We start from the raw sequence: 17,580 nt of genomic DNA on the forward strand, positions 1-17,580 counted from the left end.
GGTAAAGGGCACATACTTTGGTTGCAGGCTCAATCCCTGTCACTGATCAGGCTGTGCGGGAGGCAACCAATAGATGGGTCTCTCTCACATCAATGTTTCTATTTCTGTCACTTCACCCTCCCTTCCACTCTCTTAAAATCAATTGAAAAATACCCTTGAGTGGGGATTTAAAAATAAGAGAAAAGTAAAATGTTTTTATTTATTTTAGAGAGAGGGAGGACAAGGAAGAGAAACATTGGTCAGCTGCTTCCTGCATGCCCCACACTGGGAATCAAGCCGGCAACCTGGGCATATGCCCTGACCTGGAATTGAACCATGACCAGCTGATTCATAGGTTGATGCTCAACCACTGAGCCACATTGGCTGGGCCATTAACCTCTCTTTAAAAATACCAGATAATAGTTTGCTGATCAAAACCAAGTATTTATTCAGCACCCATGTGCCGAGCACTATGCCAGGCACTGTGGTGGATACAAAAATTTAAGACATGGTCCCTGCCCGTAAGGAGCTTACATTCTTATGAGGGAGACAAAACTAATATACATGTACCAGCTAGAAACAGTACAAAACAATATATAATTTCGTGTAGGAGTATATCATAGACTTGAAGCTTACAGGGATTCAAAGAAGAAAGACAATGAAATGGGCCTTAGAGACAAAATTTCTTGAGGAGTCGGAAAGGGGTCAGGCCTTGAAGGACTGACGAAACTAAACTGAGGCTCCTGTTAGAAGTAGGAGTAAGGTTCAGGGAAAGGCAAAAGGTATGCGTTTGATATGGGGGCTAAGAAGTCACTGTGGATTTCTGAGCAGAGAAATGACTTGATCATAAAAAGTTCACCAGCTTTCATGCAAATTCATATAATCTGCAAATAGCTTAGGGGACATCCTAAGGACACTTGAAACAATGGCATTTTGTGACTACAACACAGATGGCACTCATCTGTCAAAGGAAAACACAGCCGCAACATAAAATGCAGGCTATCAAGGACAGATGACAATTCTAGGAAGCCCTTTATGCAACATGCCAATAGCTCCAATATTTCCTAATTCCCATAGACACCAGAGACAGAGTGAGGGCTTCCTTACCAAAATCCAACACTTGGGCGCTCTCTGCTTAGAAAGACTACACAAGAAGTTTGAAAGATATTGGGACATATAAGAGCGACATAGAAAAAGAACAAGTGGAAGAGGAAAATGTAAATCATAGTAAACCCCATATCAAAATGTATATAAAATGTTATCTCCTAGGACAGTGGTCGGCAAACTGTGGCTCGCGAGCCACACGCGGCTCTTTGGCCCCTTGAGTGTGGCTCTTCCACAAAATACCGGCTTCTGCGCATGAGCCACGAAGTTTCAATCACACTGTACGTGCACACTCACACGTGGTATTTTGTGGAAGAGCCACACTCAAGGGGCCAAAGAGCCGAATGCGGCTCGAGAGCCGCAGCTTGCCAACCACTGCCCTAGGGAGATGCAATTTGTATGTCCATTTAATAAAAACAAAACCACGAACATATATTGTATTTCTACAACACAATAACTATGCCTTAGTCAGGTGTGCTTATCACTATTAATGGTAGAATTCAAGAATCTCTTAAATTATGTTAGGTAAATTGGTCACAAAATTCCATACACTGAATCTCATTTTTCAGTTGATTTGCATTATGAAAAAAAAGGGTGTTCTGGAAGAATTGAGACTGAGAGGTAAGTTGGAGAAGAGGTGAGGACTTTTCCTTATGTAACCTGCTTACAACATAGGGCAAGGGATGGTGGTAGTGGGACTGGCCAACCTGGTAAGAGGACAGTGACTGAAGTGACCACTGCCACCGTGGAATTCTGCCACTAGGAATTCTCATAGCACAGAGAAACCAAAATCCCATAACTGACTGTGTGTAGGTCATCAATTCAAAATTGGTTTCCAGTTTTACCCAGTCATTAATATGTACAGACATTCCCTCCTTAAATGAACTCAGTGAACAGATTTTAGGATTAAAATTTTACAAGAATTCCATAAATTGAATAACTCAAAGTTAACTAAGAGAGAACAAATAAAACTAGAGAAACTTATTTAAAAAATAAACAATTTTTAAAAACCCTTCTAATTGAATTCAAGCTTTCTTGAATAAAGACATAACAAGTTAAGAATCCCATAAAGAGCCGAAACCGGTTTGGCTCAGTGGATAGAGCGTCGGCCTGCGGACTGAGGGGTCCTGGGTTCGATTCCGGTCAAGGGCATGTACCTGGGTTGCGGGCATATCCCCGGTGGGGGATGTGCAGGAGGCAGCTGATTGATGTTTCTCACTCATCAATGTTTCTAACTCTCTCTATCTCTCTCCCTTCCTCTCTGTGAAAAATCAATAAAATATATTTAAAAAAAAAAAAAAAAAAAAAAAGAATCCCATAAAGATTCTGCATTCCAAGATTGGCATTTAAATTTTTTAAACCACTTGGGGGAAAAAGCAGTCCCATTAACCTATATTCTATTAAATCACAACAATCATATTCAAAGTTACCGACTAGCAGCATTAAAATATTTAAATTCCATTCCTTACGCACATTCCATTTAGACATTAAAATACTATTTCACTTCAAAATCTGAAAAGTCCCATTTAGAATTTTTGTTTATTCTAAAGCATCATCTTTGAGGGAAATCTCACTCTAGAAAGCTACCACTTAACCAGTCTGCAACTACTTAGGAAGAAGTCCTGTGCCTATGTGGTGTTCATTAAAACTATTCTGAAACAATCTCTTTTCTTGGGATGCCATTTTAGTCCTCTGAATTATTTGGGCATGTGATGCAAATCTGCTGAGACCCAGGGAAGCGAATATTTTGGATATTTATTGAACCCTAGGCATGAAGTTCCTATTTCTGTGGAACCCAATTTCTACTTAGTTTGGAAGATACACCAGGTACTTGGCTCTGAAAAGCTTCTTAGCTTTTTATGAAGCAAACAGTAAATGTTAACCAGCCAAAGGCCCAGGAGAAATATATCCCTGTCTAACTGGTACCTTGTTCATCTGGCTCCAAAGTCAACATTGTAACTTGATGCCCGGTCTAAAGATCCTTCTGAGGCTTTACAAAGGTGGCGATGTGTCTTCCCCTGGATTTCTTAATGGAGAAATGAAGAATAAATAAGATGCCACATTAACTTTCTGCCTATAACTGAACTGTCCAGTATCTGAATTCTTGCTGGTGTAAGAACCACCCTACTGCCCTGGCCAGTGTGGCTCAGTTGATTAAAGTATCATCATTGAAGGGTTGAGGGTTCAATCCCCATTGGGGTACATACTGGAGGCAACTGATGCATGTTTCTCTCTCCCATCGATGTTCCCCTTTCTCTCTAATCAATGAAAATATCCTCAGGTGAGGATAAAAAAAAAAAAAAAAAAAAAAAAAGAACCACCCTAACCCACATTATCTGACAACTTGACATTTTGTAAAACCCCGAGGAGAACAAACTGTCTGCACAACATAAACAAATGTTCCTACTGGAGCTGCCATTCTGAATGAGTAAGATGTATCTATAGCCACATATTATCAGCCGCATATTTCCAATCTTGAAATGAAATCCAGTCGACAGCTGTGGAGACACACGAAGAGTGGGCATGTAAACTGCTCTGAGCTCAGACCTATGCAGGAGAGCTGGAACACAATCTCATCACGTAAAAGATCACACACAAAAGCTTTAATGAGTGAGAGAGAGATGGAATTGCGTTTTATTTTGTCCTCTCTGAAACTTCCATTTACACCACGGCCTCGTCTATCAAAGAGGAGGAGGAGGAGGAAAGAGCTCTGCCTTTCACCACAGAACTCAGCACGCATGTACTTGTTCGATAGAGGCGGCAGGGTATGTTTCTCCAGTTTTTGGCTCCGAGAGATTACACTTTCAGTACCAGTGCAGTGAGGAACCACCGGCAAACTGCTGGAAATGTCTTCTGGATTATCAGTGTACCATTTCATAAAGTGCTTCTGGAGTTAAAATCTGTCAAGCTGTCAAAAGTGTCCACACTTTTGCAACACAAAGGATAAAAGAATCCCAATGGGTATGTCGTGAGTCCTTCCCGGCAGGGTCTCGTTATTGGCACTGCTGCTTTACCCGCCGAGGCGCTGGCCCTCACCCCAGGCGAAGCCTCCTGGCCGCTCTTCAGGTAGTGGATTGTAATTTGGATCCTCATCTGGTGTATCAAAAATAGCTTTCCTAAAAAACAGGAAACCGATATAATTTAGTCCCAGAATCATCTCAGGTCCTAAATGTTGCAAGGTTGAAAAGATCCCCTGAGTTTTCAACCAATGGACTAGCATTACATCTGCCTACAAATGAAAAAGTTATATATTTTCAAAGGTATTTACAATTATTTCATATTTATGTTAGCTTCTACCTCCTTTACTAATTTTAAGAGAAAAAGAGGAAGGGAGACAGAGAGAGAAATAACATTCGTTGTCTCCTATATGCACCCTGACCAGGACTGAACCTGCAACCTGGATATGTACCCTGACCAGGAATAAAACCAGCAATCTTTCTATGCATGGAATGATGCTCAACCAACTGAGCCATATTGGCCAGGGCCTCGTTTACTAAAAGAAAAAAAAAATCGTTTTTTTTGTTAATCCTCACTCGAGGATATTTTTCCATTGATGTTCTAGAGTGGAAGGGGGAGAGAGAGAGAGAGAAAGAGAGAGAGAGAGAAGCATCGATGTAAAACACTTAGATTGGTTGTCTTCCGAACGCACCAGGGATCAAACCCGCAACCCAGGTATGCGCCACTGACCAGGGATTGAACCCTTTGGTGCACTGGTTGATGCTCCAACCACTGAGACACAAAGGCCAGGGCTCCTTTACTAATTTATTTATTTATTTATTTTAATTTTTAAAAATTTAAATTTTTTACTAAATTTTTTAAATATATATTTTTACTGATTTCAGAGAGGAAGGGAGAGGAAGAGGGATTAAAAAGTCAAAGATAAGAGAGAATTATTATTATTGTTATTATTATTATTTTTTTTTTACAAAGAGGAGGGGAGAGGGATAGAGAGTTAGAAACATCGATGAGAGAGAAACATCGATCAGCTGCCTCCTGCACACCCCTTACTGGGGTTGTGCCCGCAACCAAGGTACATGCCCTTGACCGGAATCGAACCTGGGACCATTCAGTCCACAGGCCAACGCTCTATCCACTGAGCAAAACTGGTTAGGGCAAGAGAGAATTATTGATTGGCTACCTCTGCATGCCCCCTACTGGGGATCGAGCCTGCAACCTGAGCATGTGACCTAGTTTATAGGTCTACATTTAACCACTGATCCACACTGCCCAGCCTCCTGTACTAATTTTTTTAAAAAAATATGTTTTATTGATTTTTCACAGAGAGGAAGGGAAGGGGATAGGGAGTTAGAAACATCGATCAGCTGCCTCTTGCATACCCCCGACTGGGGATGTGCCCACAACCAAAGTACATGCCCTTGGCCGGAATCGAACCTGGGACCCTTGATTCTGCAGGCCGACACTCTATCCACTGAGCCAAACCAGTTAGGGCATCATTTTTCATGTTTTTATTTTTCTTCCAAAACTTTTATATATTTAATTTTACAAAACCTAGATCACACTTCTGTTTTGTAACCTGATTTTCACTAAATTTATCATGGATGTCTCCCCACAATCATTGACAGACGAATGAATAAACAAAATAGAATATACATGCAATGGAATATTATTCAACCTTAAAAAGAAAGGAAATTCTGACACATGCTACAACAGGGATGAATCTTGAAAGCAGTATGCTAAGTGAAATAAGCTCGTCACAAAAGGACAAATACTGCATGATTCCACTTACATGAGGTACTTAGAGTAGTCAAACTCATGGAGACAGAAAGTAGAAAGTAGTAGTTGTGAAAGGATAGGGGGATAAGGGGACGGGTGTTATTATTTAATGCAGCGGTCGCCAACCGGTGGTCCGTGGACCAGTGGTGGTCTGTGAGGTCTGAAAGGTTGGCGATCGCTGGTTAAATGGGCAGAGTTCAGTTTTACAATATGAAGAGTTCTAGGGATGAATGGTGGTGATAGAAGCACAATGTGAATGTACTTAATGCCAGTGAACTGTGCCCTACAAGTGTATAAAACGATAAATTCTATGTTATGTGTATTTAATCACAATTAAAATTTTAAATAAATTAAATGTCCAAAAACTTTAAAGCAGCATCTTCTATTTACATTCATATTTCTAATTGTACTTGCCCACAGCTGATAAAATCAGAAGTGTATCTGAAAACTTCTATTATATATTGGGCTCAGGAAAAGAATCTGTATTTTAATATGAGCTCCTTCAATTCTTACAAATTAATAATAAAAACAGGAGCATTTGAGATCTTGCTTCCCAGGATGTCATCAGTTTGATTCAAATAAACTCTTACAAAAATTCTCTACAGGTTTGGACAATTCTAATATGAACACAACACACTTACTCCATCCTCTTACCCAATAAACATACCCAAGATGCCCCCCAGTGATCTTTTCACAACCTGCTTAAAATCTTCTCCCCTCCCCCACACTGTACAACCCCCTTCAGTGCTCACAGCCCACAGCTGGGCAATGGTTCAAGGCTGCATTTTCCTCTGCATGGGTACCCTATGAGAGGCCCACAGCGAAATCCACCACCACGCTCAACCTGTTTAAAACCTTTTAATAGGAGCTGTGCCGAAAACCTTCGCACTCCTGCGAACCAACATGGAGTTCTCAGGGCTGGGAGCCTGCAGGCAGCGGCCTGCAACGTGAGTGCCATCTCAGTGCCCACCACACCCTGCATGTGGTCCTGGGGCCTGAGGGAGGGCGATGGTAGGAGGCTGTGCACTGGCCCCAATCTGCTCTCAGTGCATAAGTTCACAGAGAAACATGAATGGATAACAACAGAAAATGGTATTGGAACAGTGGGATCAACAATTTTGCACAGGAAGCTTTGGGAGATGATGTTTACTGTAGTCTGCCTGAAATTGGGACAAAATTGAACTAACAAGATGAGTTCGGTGTTTTGAAAAGTGTGAAAGCTGCTCGTGAACTCAACTCTCCTCTACCAGGAGAATTAACTGAAATTAATGAAGTTCTTGCAGAAAATCCAGGACTTGTCAACAAATCTTATTATGAAGATGTTTGGCTGATCAAGATGACACTGAGTAACCTTTCAGAACTAGATGAACTAATGAGTGAAGCAGCATATGAGAAATACACAAAAGCCCGGCCTGTGTGGCTCTGTGGTTGAGCATCAACCTATGAACCAGAAGGTGACAGTTCAATTCCCAGTCAGGGCACATGAGCGGGTTGCAGGCTTGATTCCCAGTAGGGGACGTGCAGGAGGCAGCTGATCAATGATTCTCTCTCATCATTGATGTTTCTCCCTCTCCCTTCCTCTCTGAAATCAATATAAATATATTAAATTAAAAAGAGAAAAAGGAAAAAGTGTAGCTTTACAGTGGAGGAGCCTCACTGACACCTTAAACAATCAGTGATTACTACCACTTTGACAAATTCAACAACCTGAAATCCTGTCCTAATAGGCTGCAATTAGAAGAATGCAATGTCACTTCTCAACATTCCTGCCAAAGATGCAAAACCTGAACCTAAATGTGAAAGAACATTAGTCAAAATGGGCCTATAATCTTCACAAATGTCTATGTCATGAAAAGCAAGGAAAGCCTGAATAGCTGTTCCAAACTGAAGGAGACTAGTGAGACATAACTAAGTGCAACCTCTAAAGCTGAGCTGGATCAAGAACAATGAGGACAACTTCCAAGTGTGTAACAGGGTTTCAGGATTAACGTTCGCTTACTGATTTTGACTGTAGAAGAAACGTCCTTATTTATAAAAAACACAATTAAAGTTAACAATGTTATGTCTAAGAGGTGGGTCATGGGGCATTATACTGACAATGTACTTTCCCCCCTTACCCAAGGGGGGAAAATCCTTTGTCCACGATCTTATGGCTATCAAACTAGGAAAGAGTAAATACAATACCCCCTGCGTTTGACGAGGATGTGGGAAAGGAACACTGTATATGTTGCTGGTAGAAATGTAAACCTGAACATCCCTTCTGGGTGGCGATTTATCAATAAACAAAACAGCAATTCCACTTTTAGGCATTTAACCTTGGAAAATAATCATGGATGTGTGCAAACATTTAGCTACAGGGATATTCATGACCCCAATCATAGAAGGGAAAAGCAAGAACTAATGTCAATGTCCATCAGTAAGGGATTAGTAAAATTAGGTTATATTCATACCAGGTATATTGTGTAGCTGTCACAATTTCGTAGAACATTTATGATGGAAGAACAATTATGACACATTACTTAAAAAGATTGCAAAAAGCATTTTTAAAAAGTACACAGACAATAAAGACCGACGAATACATAAAAAAGTTAACAATGTTATGTCTAAGAGGTGGGATTATGGAGAATTTTGCTTTCTTTGTTTTGTTTAACTATTGTATAACCAACATTTTATAATATAAAAACTTACATTTCATTCCTCAAGTGAACTTTTTAATACAGTATATCCCAAGGACACAAAATTCTAGAGTAGAAAGAGGTCTTATGAAAGCTCTATCCCCAGGAAAAATGAAGTGCAAAAAAGAAGAGACTTGCTTAAAATCACAGGGCTGCTCGATGGAACGGCCTACACCTGGTTTGTAGCCCAAAGCTATTTCTACTCTAAGGCTTATCTCTACCACTGTTTGTATTTTTTGATTTAAAGATTTTAAAATTATTATTGACTTTTAGAGAGAGAGGGAGAGGGAGAGAGGAACATCAATGTGAGAGAGAAACACTGATCAGCTGTCTCCTGCATGCTCCCTACCGGGGATTGAGCCTGCAACCTGGACATGTACCCTGCCTGAGAATTGGACCCGCAACCTTTCGCTGCAAGGGATGATGCCCAACCAACTGAGCCACACCGGCCAGGGTACTGCCACCTGTTTGGAAGGCCAGAAATTCCACCATTAAAAACTTTCCTCTAGAACAGTGGTTCTCAACCTTCTGGCTCTTTTAATACAGTTCCTCATGTTGTGACCCAACCATAAAATTATTTTCGTTGCTACTTCATAACTGTAATGTTGCTACTGTTATGAATCGTAATGTAAATATCTGATATGCAGGATGGTCTTAGGCGACCCCTGTGAAAGGGTCATTCGACCGCCAAAGGGGTCGCGACCCACAGGTTGAGAACCGCTGCTCTAGAAGGTTTTGCCCATTCTGCTCTTACCTCTCTATAAACTCAGCAGCCTTCATAAACCCACAGGCTCCTCTCTGGAGCAGGAGGTGCTAGTGGTCATCCCGGACAGCAGTTAACAAGTCAGCCTCGGGACATCCTGAGCCTGTGAGCCTCCCTCCTGCCACCAGCCTGGCACTGTCTGCTCCTCCCACACAAACACTCCTCAACTGCCGCGAGATGGCTCAATCTGTAAATATTTACTGACCTGAACACTGATCATGGACCCTGTAACAAAACATGTAACTTGGCGTTAAGTACTCACAAAATAGATGGTGTTTTCAGAATTCTTATTCCACCAGGCTGATTGGGAAATACATCTTCCAAGAAAAAATATATGTGTCCGACTGCAATACCTAAAGTCAACCAGAAATAAAGGAGGGAGAGGATTAAAATTTTAATTGCAAGTGAATCTACCAACACAAATTCCTTATATTTAGGAAGAAATATCAGTATAGTAAGAATTAGAAAACTAATATTACAATCTTTGAGCATATAACTATTAAATAATCCCGTAATAGCTATTATATGAAGGCCAAAAATGAAAAATAGTGACAAAATAAGTTTATAAGTAACGTGATAGAAAAGCAGTAATAAGACTCTTACCCAAGAGGTCCACAATGATTGAGTTCCCCAACAACAAGGAAAAGCCCATGAGCACCCAGGGTAGAAAGGGGGCCTGGAAATTGAGAAGGCCGAAGAAGTTCATGCGGACATAGGGGTTCCTTCGGCTCCACACGTAGACAAGCATTATTGTAAAGGCCTGGCCCAAGAAAACTAAGCTCACAAACAAACCAAAAATCTAGCAGATGGCATTAAGGAAAATATCAACATTAAAATGTAATAGGGAAGACTGTGCAAAAGAACTAAAGATTGTGTTCTAACAAAAGTCTGAGTTAGGAAAGCTAAGCATTAGTTACTTACATCTTTAGAAGAAAAAGGCCTGAAAATAATTCCCCAGAGCAATCAGGCAAAAACCTGCTTAGGCCAAATTATCTGGATTTCAAAGTGTTATTCTGCTTTCATGAAGTTTTTGTCTTTTTGGAAAATGTGTTAATTATTTGGTCAATAATTGAATTGAAGTTCACTCACCATTAGCACCTTTACAGAGGGTGAATAAAGCCAACGGCAGCAAAACCATCGTGTCAGACGGACTACATTCAAGTCTGTTATATGGTTGACAATTCCTTCTTTTTTAAAATAATTTATCAGTTTTGGTAGTAACCAAATAAATGTCTTACCAACTTTATTTAGAAGTGAAGCACACCATGAACAATAATATAGGGTATCCCAAAAATGTATACACATACTTTGAATAATTATAAAGGCAGTGTTTATTAAAATACATTTCACTTTCAAAACTGAAAATGCTGTTAAAGTGTATGTATACATTTTTTGCGGAGTATATACACACACACACACACACACACTGAGTGGCCAGATTATTATGACCACTCCATCAGTACAATGAAGTGAATTAGTTATGCAAATAATAATAATAATAATAAAACCTTGAGAGTATTTGCTTAGGAAGTTTTCAATATTCAGTATTTTTGGAAGTGTCAATAAAGTATTGATGGGGTGGTCTTAATAATCTGGCCGGTCATAATAATCTGGCCACTCAGTGTATGTACATACACACATATATATGTGTATAGATATATCACATCTTTATCCATTTATCCACTAGCAGACAGTAACCCACCTTGGTTAGAAGTTCCTCTGACGTGCTCATAGTAGAAAAGCATCCTGTCTAACCACTAGGCTTAGAAACTGTCACATAAAGTGTGCTGTACAATAAACAGTAGTACCCTCAAGCTAAAATCTGGAGGTCTCTGCTTATTCAGAATATCTAGTGAATTGTGGGAGACAGATGAAAAACTTTAGGAAGAGAGAGGTTGGTACATTTTCCTATGTTTGTTCTATTTGTTGAAGGATACAGTCATTAAAAATCCACCAAAAAGGAACATAAATACAAAGTCTGCTGTCCGGCCTCGGAAAGAGCCTTCTTCTAGCATTCGACAGTAACGGTATCTTAAGTTTCAGGTTAAGAAAATGTTAAGCACACAAACATGAAGAAAGTAAAATTTAATGTATCACGTAAGAATACTTGGACTCCACATCATTTATAAGTCATTCTGTAAGAATGTTTGTAAGTGGTAGGATGGTTACTTCTCTCTACATTTTATGCAACTTCATATTTTACAAAAACTGTCCCTAATTGGGGAATCAAGCCAGATGCTGGATAAACATGCCTCCAGTCACCTATTAAACCTTTTCAAACTTGTATCATCTTTCTCATGTCCAGCCACACCACAGTCTACGTCACCCTTGCTTTTGCACACCTAACTTGGAAGAAATCTGGATCAAGAAGCCTTGACTGGTAATCTACTTCTTCAGGCTGGTAGAGTATTTCTATACCTCAGTCAATGAAGCTGCATTTTGATGAAAAAATTTAATTATTAGAAACTTACCAGAATATACCATATAGGAGACACAGGAATCCATCCTAGAGCAGGAATCCTGTCACCCCCTACATGGCTCTCAGGCTACTGCAGGCTGAGGTGAGCTGTCCCTGCCCTCTTTCCAGAGGGTCAGGGTGGAGGAGGAAAATCTGCTCAGTGGCCCCAATTACCATATGACCAGAGCACAACTCTTCCTGTCTCTCAATAAACTGGAATGGCAAGCCTGGCAGACATTATGGCTCTGTCTTTTCAGCCAGTAGAACCAGCAACTAAGATACAAGATCTCAAGTTTCCATTCTTCATGAATCCACTCCCAGACCTGTATCAAAGCTCTATCAATTATCACTATATTCATCTTGTGTTTTACTACTTAGTTTCTGCTGATGTTACTTTCTAAGCACGCATCAATCAAATCACTCCTCTCCCTTGATCAGATTTGCAAGTGACTTAGAGGCAGACATGTAATCATTTTATGGTTAAACTAGAGGCCTGATGCACAAAATTCATGCCAGAGTAGGCCTTCCTTCCCCTGGCTGCTGGCACCAGCTTTCCTCCAGCACCCGGAGCCTGAGCTTCCCTCCGGCCCTTGGCAGGCACCTGGGACCTGGGCTTCCCTTGCAGGGGGAAGGAATTAGCATATTAGCTTTTACACTTTTATTAGCGTATTACACTTTTATTATTATAGCTACCTCCCCTTTGAACCAGCAGTGACCTACAAACACCTTCAAAACATTACTATCTGACCAAGTACTCTGCACTATTGAACCAGTACCTAGAAGTTACAGCTAAAATGTTAACAAAGCCTTAGCTGGTTTGGCTCAGTGGACAGAGCGTTGGCCTGTGAACTGAAGAGTCCTGGGTTTGATTCTGGTCAAGGGTACATGTCCAGGTTGCAGGCTTGATCCCCAGTAGGGGGTGTGCAGGAGGCAGCCAATCAATGATTCTCATCATTGATGTTTCTATTTCTCTCTCTCTTCCTTCCTCTCTGAAATGAATAAAAATATATTTAAAAAAATAACATGGTAACAAAAATAACAGGATTAATAGTTTCAACTTAGTATTGTATTTCCTAAGTGAACCTAAAGTTTTTATGCTAACCCCACTTAATAAAGGATACAGAAATATCATGTTAAATAAAAAATTGAATCCAACAGGCCCAAAAAATAAAAAATTGGTGATTAGCCTCCATATCTGTTAAAAGAAAAAAAATCAAGAGAGAGGTAGATTAAGTAAATATACCAAGAAACACTTCCATATTAAGACAAAAGAGATATCCTCTGACTATGATGGTTGAAAGGCCATGGCTAGGTGATACGATGTTCTGGACCAAAAAGTGGGGCACAAAATCTGACACTGGATTTTGAAAGTCTGAATGATGTCACTCAACTCCTGAAATCTGTAACGATAATAGGACAGAAATCTTGAAATTGCGATTGTCTTTAAAAAAACAAAACAAAAAAAAGCCCACACCTGCGCACTCTCCCTCTCGGGAGCACACCTGCTCCTGAGCCTTTCCGGTTCCCTCTTCTTCCCCCCGGGCACCTGGCACCTTTGTCTTTCTCTCTCCTAAGCTCCAAGGGTCCTTTTCTTCTGCTTCTGTAACTTGTTTCCTGAACCTACACAGCCCAGCTGGCTCACTTCTACTACCTCTGTAACTTTCTAAATAAACTTTCTCTTATAATTTGGGAGAAAAAAAAAAGCCCACACCGCATGGTTAGGCAAATTATAGGAAAAAATTTGATGAAAAGACTAGGTTAATTTACATATTAGAAAACAGTGCTGTCATATATGTAGTATCACAATTTAATGAATAGTCTTGAGACACCAGAGAACAACTCCAGGGATCTAATACAAATTACTAAAAAGTGTTTCTATATTAAGTAGCCCACAACACCCAGAGTAAAGAGTCATTGTAAAGCAAATATTCAAATTCTAGTCTGAACAAATAGCTAACTCCCGCCCTGGCTGGGTAGCTCAGTTGGTTAGAGCATCGTCCCAATACACCAAAATTGTGGGTTCGATATCCAGTCAGAGCACATACAAGAAGCAACCAATGAATGCATTAAAAAAAAAAAAAAGCCAACTTCCTATAAGTAAAGACCTAATGCTCTAATAACTAGAGTCTACTTGGTAGATATAAGGACACTCATGTTCTTGTTGAAAATTACTCTTCCCTACCCAACCCATGGAGCTCACAATAAAAACAACTTTTCACAATGGTAGAGCACTTAACATTTTAAAGCAGTTTAACATATTCTAGTAGCTCATGTGATCTTAATCTTGTTTCCACCATCCCCATTTCATACTAAGAATACTTTTAAAATGGCTTGCCCAGAACACATAAATTGTAAAGGGAGACTCTGAACTCCAACCTAAAACTTCTAACTCCTAATGCAGATTCACAGTATCAAGAGTTTAACTCCAGGCAAAATCAAGCCAAGCAATTATTAACCTGAAGCAATACTTGGGTGGAGCTACAGCACCAAGCAACGGCCATGAGTATCAAAGGAAGAAGACATGACAAGAGTCCACAGGGCTGCTTTAAGTATTATTAAACTCTTAAGAATTGCTAACTAATAAAGTTGAAACAATTCAGCTCTGCAGTCCTAGATTTAGAGCCCGCAATCTAGCCAGGACACAAGCATATAAACAAGTGCAAGTCTGAGACAGGAGATGCTCTAAAGGAGTGGTTCTCAACCTTCCTAATGCCGAGATCCTTTAATACAGTTCATGTTGTGGTGCCCCCCAATTTTGTTACAAATTGAACAGAATGAAAGCATAGTGATTAATCACAAAAAACAATATGTAATTATATGTGTTTTCCAAAGGTCTTAGGCGACCCCTGTGAAAGGGTCGTTCAACCCCCAAAGGGTCGCGACCCACAGGTTGAGAACTGCTGCTCTAAAGGAAGCATTTACAAATACCCTAGGGACACAAAAGAGATGGTTACATAAAAGCTTCTTTTGAAAGGCAAGCTGGAGTTCAGTGGGTATAAAGTGAATGAAACACACTTGAAACAGAGTGAATAGCATGTATAGAGGCAGAATTACTGGTTTTTGGGTCTCTCTCCCATTCCAACTATAGCCTATGTGAACATCCTGGAGCAGGAAAAGACATCTCTCTTTTAGCACTGTAATTACTGGAAAGGACTACCTTCCACTGCAATCTACCAAACTGGCATGTCGTTTAAGATGTCAATCTTTTGAGTTTTTGATGGATCACCTTAAAAGCACTAATAGAGGAAAGAGCATTTGAGATCTTGCTCCCCACCCCCACACTGGCATATTTTGTCAGTTTGGCTTAAAGAAATTCTTATAAAAGTTCAAAAATAAGTAAATAAAATAAAAGCACTAATAGAGTTAAGGGTCTTTCCCTCCTGGGGGCATGCTCACACCTTTCCCTCCCCCCACTCCCCCCCCCCACCCCCCCCCCCGCCCCCGGCAACTGTTACTTTTGTCTTTCCCTCTCCTAAGCTCCAAGGGTCCTTCTTTTACTTCTATAACTTGTTTCCTGAGCCTATGCAGCCCAGCTGGATCACTTATTTTTTTAAACTTTATTTATTGATTTTTAAAATTTATTTATTTACTTACTTATTTCAATCCTCACCCAAGGATATGTTTAGGGAGAGGAAGGAAGAGAGGGAAGGAGAGGGAGAAAAGGAGGGAGGGAGGGAGAGAGGGATGGGGAGGAGAAAGAGAAAGAGAGAGAGAGAGAGAGAAACTCAATGTGAAAGAGAAACATTGCTTGGTTGCCTCCTGTATACTCCTGACCGTGAATTGAACCCCAACCTAGGTAAGTGCCCTGAACGGGAATCAAACCTTCAACCTTTTGATGTACAAGATGATGCTCCAATTAACTGTGCCACCCAGCCAGGGCTATTTATTGACGAGAGAGAGAGAGAGAGAGAGAGAGAGAGAGAGAGAGAGAGAAACATAGACCTGTTGTTCCACTTATTTATGCATTCATTGGTTGCTTCTTGTATGTACCCTGACCAGAGATCAAACCCGCAACTTTGGTGTAACCAGACACCGCTCTAACCAACTGAGCTACCCATCAGAGCTTGTCACTTTCTAAATAAACTTTCTCTTACAATTTGAAAATAAATAAATGAATAATAAAATGCACTGATAGAGCTGAATTCCAGAACTGGACAATGGTGATAACACCCAGGTGGTGGGTGCACCAGGCAGTAAATGCACAAAATAAGGGCATCTTGTGAGATTCTCCCTGGTCAGTCTCTCAAATACAATATTAACTCTGAACTAGTGATTCATAAATATAGGAACTGGACACATCAAAGCAAATCCATGCAGGGAACTTTAGAAAACTCCACACAGATTCTTAATTCCTAAGCTTGGTTATTCTGACTTAGTACATGAGGAGGAGCTTGAGAATCTCTTAAACATTCCCAATGAGGCCACAGAAACACTGTTTATACCTCCCACAATAAGACTTATAATCAGACATTCCCACTGATTTCTCTGCATTCTTTTCTGAGGTAGCATATAGCAGGCTTTGCTATTAAAAAGTAAGAAAAACACGTTTAAAAACTGAAACATCATGACTGCCATGGACCACTTACTTGGAAGTGTTTAAAGATTAATTCGGGATTGAAGTACAGCTGAAAAGGTGTGATCAATTCCAACTGCTGAAATAGAGAAAGAGCTCCTTAAGCAAATCAAATCAAGAAGTAAAATTTCATCATCTACGATGAAAGAAGGATTAGTAGGGCTGGCAATTTCCAACTCTCAGTCACTTAGACTGAATCCTTTAAAGGCGCCAGGAGGGGCTGGTAAAGAATTCTCTAGGACTGGTACAATTCTGTGTCCTCAATACCCAACACAGAATGAAAGTCTGTTCTAAATTGCAGTAGTTGAGGCTGGCCTGAAGGCATGGGAGGCAGGTGGTGATACACATCTTAGATATGGGGCAAGTAAGAGCGGCTGCTCCGAATCTGCCCATCACAGTTGGGTGAAGCAACATATCTCACTCAAAAGAAATGAGACTAGCCCGGCCCAGTCAGGGTGGCTCAGTGGTTGAGCATCGACCTACGAACCAGGAGGTCACAGTTGGATTCCCAGTCGGGCCACATGCCCGGGGTTGCCGGCTTGATCCCCAGTGGGGGGCGTGCAGGAGGCAGCCCCGCAATGATTCTCTCTCATCATTGATGTTTCTATCTCTCCCTCTCCCTCTGCCTTCCTCTCTAAAATCAATAAAAATATATTTTTTAAAGAGAAACAATACTCAAGACCCTGCTTCCAGCCAACCTCTGTATTCACACTGTTTATTTTAAGCCTCTTGCCTCTGGACAACTTCCAGCTTTCTATCCTCCATAGCTAAGTTTCTTCATAGGCGGACTTTCCCCCACTAGTCACCGCGGTACCACTTGGCCATTGGTGCCACTTGGCCATCGCCCGGGTCCCCAGACACGTTTTCTGGGTGGGCGGCTCCCGCCGCGCCGCCCTGACTTGCGACAGGTCCGGCCTTCATGTCTCAGAAACTGACCCGCAGTCCTGATCCTCCAGCCCTCCCGCAGCGGCACTCCCTTCCCGGGTCCCCGGCTAATCAGTCTGAAAGCAATTCCGAAGCCCAGAGTGCGCCCTGTCCACCGCCACCCACCCTGAGACCCAACCATCTGGGCTTCCCCGAGGCCCAAGCCCAACTCCCCGGGACCCGATTATTCCCAGCCCGGATCGTCAGAAGCCGGCGCTGCATCTGCTCACCACGGCGGCGGTGGTGAGGACGCAGGCGGTGGTGTAGGCGCGGCTGACCGGTGGGATCTGCAGGTACTCCAGCCGGAGGCTCTGGTACGCCATCTTCCCCACCGCCGCCTTCCCCCGCCCCACTTCCCCTTCCGCCAGTC

The 17,580-nt window shown here is 41.3% G+C and overlaps 1 protein-coding gene and 1 pseudogene across 2 annotated transcripts; one reads left to right on the forward strand and one right to left on the reverse strand.

Moving 5' to 3' along the window:
- Positions 1–3,685: 3,685 nt before the first annotated feature.
- DERL2 (derlin 2) lies at positions 3,686–17,578 on the reverse strand. 2 transcript variants are annotated; one of them, XM_070395297.1, is made up of 7 exons: positions 17,441–17,575; positions 16,300–16,365; positions 12,835–12,908; positions 11,193–11,286; positions 9,859–10,054; positions 9,518–9,608; positions 3,686–4,199 (listed from the first exon to the last, which is right to left on the reverse strand). In XM_070395297.1, the coding sequence occupies exons 1-7, from the start codon at positions 17,531–17,533 to the stop codon at positions 4,094–4,096; spliced, it is 720 nt and encodes a 239-aa protein (XP_070251398.1). In that variant the 5' UTR covers positions 17,534–17,575; the 3' UTR covers positions 3,686–4,093. The 2 variants fall into 2 exon arrangements, with proteins under 2 accessions (XP_070251398.1, XP_070251399.1); XM_070395298.1 differs by lacking the exons at positions 3,686–4,199; positions 9,859–10,054; positions 11,193–11,286; positions 12,835–12,908 and having other exon boundaries at positions 9,523–9,608; positions 17,441–17,578.
- On the forward strand, positions 6,624–7,249 carry LOC138994517 (glycine cleavage system H protein, mitochondrial-like; annotated as a pseudogene).
- Positions 17,579–17,580: the final 2 nt, after the last annotated feature.

This window comes from Myotis yumanensis, unplaced genomic scaffold, assembly GCF_028538775.1.
Source record: "Myotis yumanensis isolate MYYU_CA2020_CCGP unplaced genomic scaffold, mMyoYum1.0.hap1 SCAF_16, whole genome shotgun sequence".
In the NCBI taxonomy this organism is placed as follows: Eukaryota; Metazoa; Chordata; class Mammalia; order Chiroptera; family Vespertilionidae; genus Myotis; species Myotis yumanensis.

Excerpts from the sequence above, each read along its gene's own strand:
- DERL2 (XM_070395297.1), bottom strand. The coding sequence starts at position 17,533 with ATGGCGTACCAGAGCCTCCGGCTGGAGTACCTGCAGATCCCACCGGTC. Across the intron at positions 12,909-16,299 it reads TAATCTTTAAACACTTCCAA|ATATGGAGGCTAATCACCAA; the intron begins GTAAGTGGTCCA and ends TTCTTTTAACAG. Across the intron at positions 9,609-9,858 it reads AATCATTGTGGACCTCTTGG|GTATTGCAGTCGGACACATA; the intron begins GTAAGAGTCTTA and ends GGTTGACTTTAG.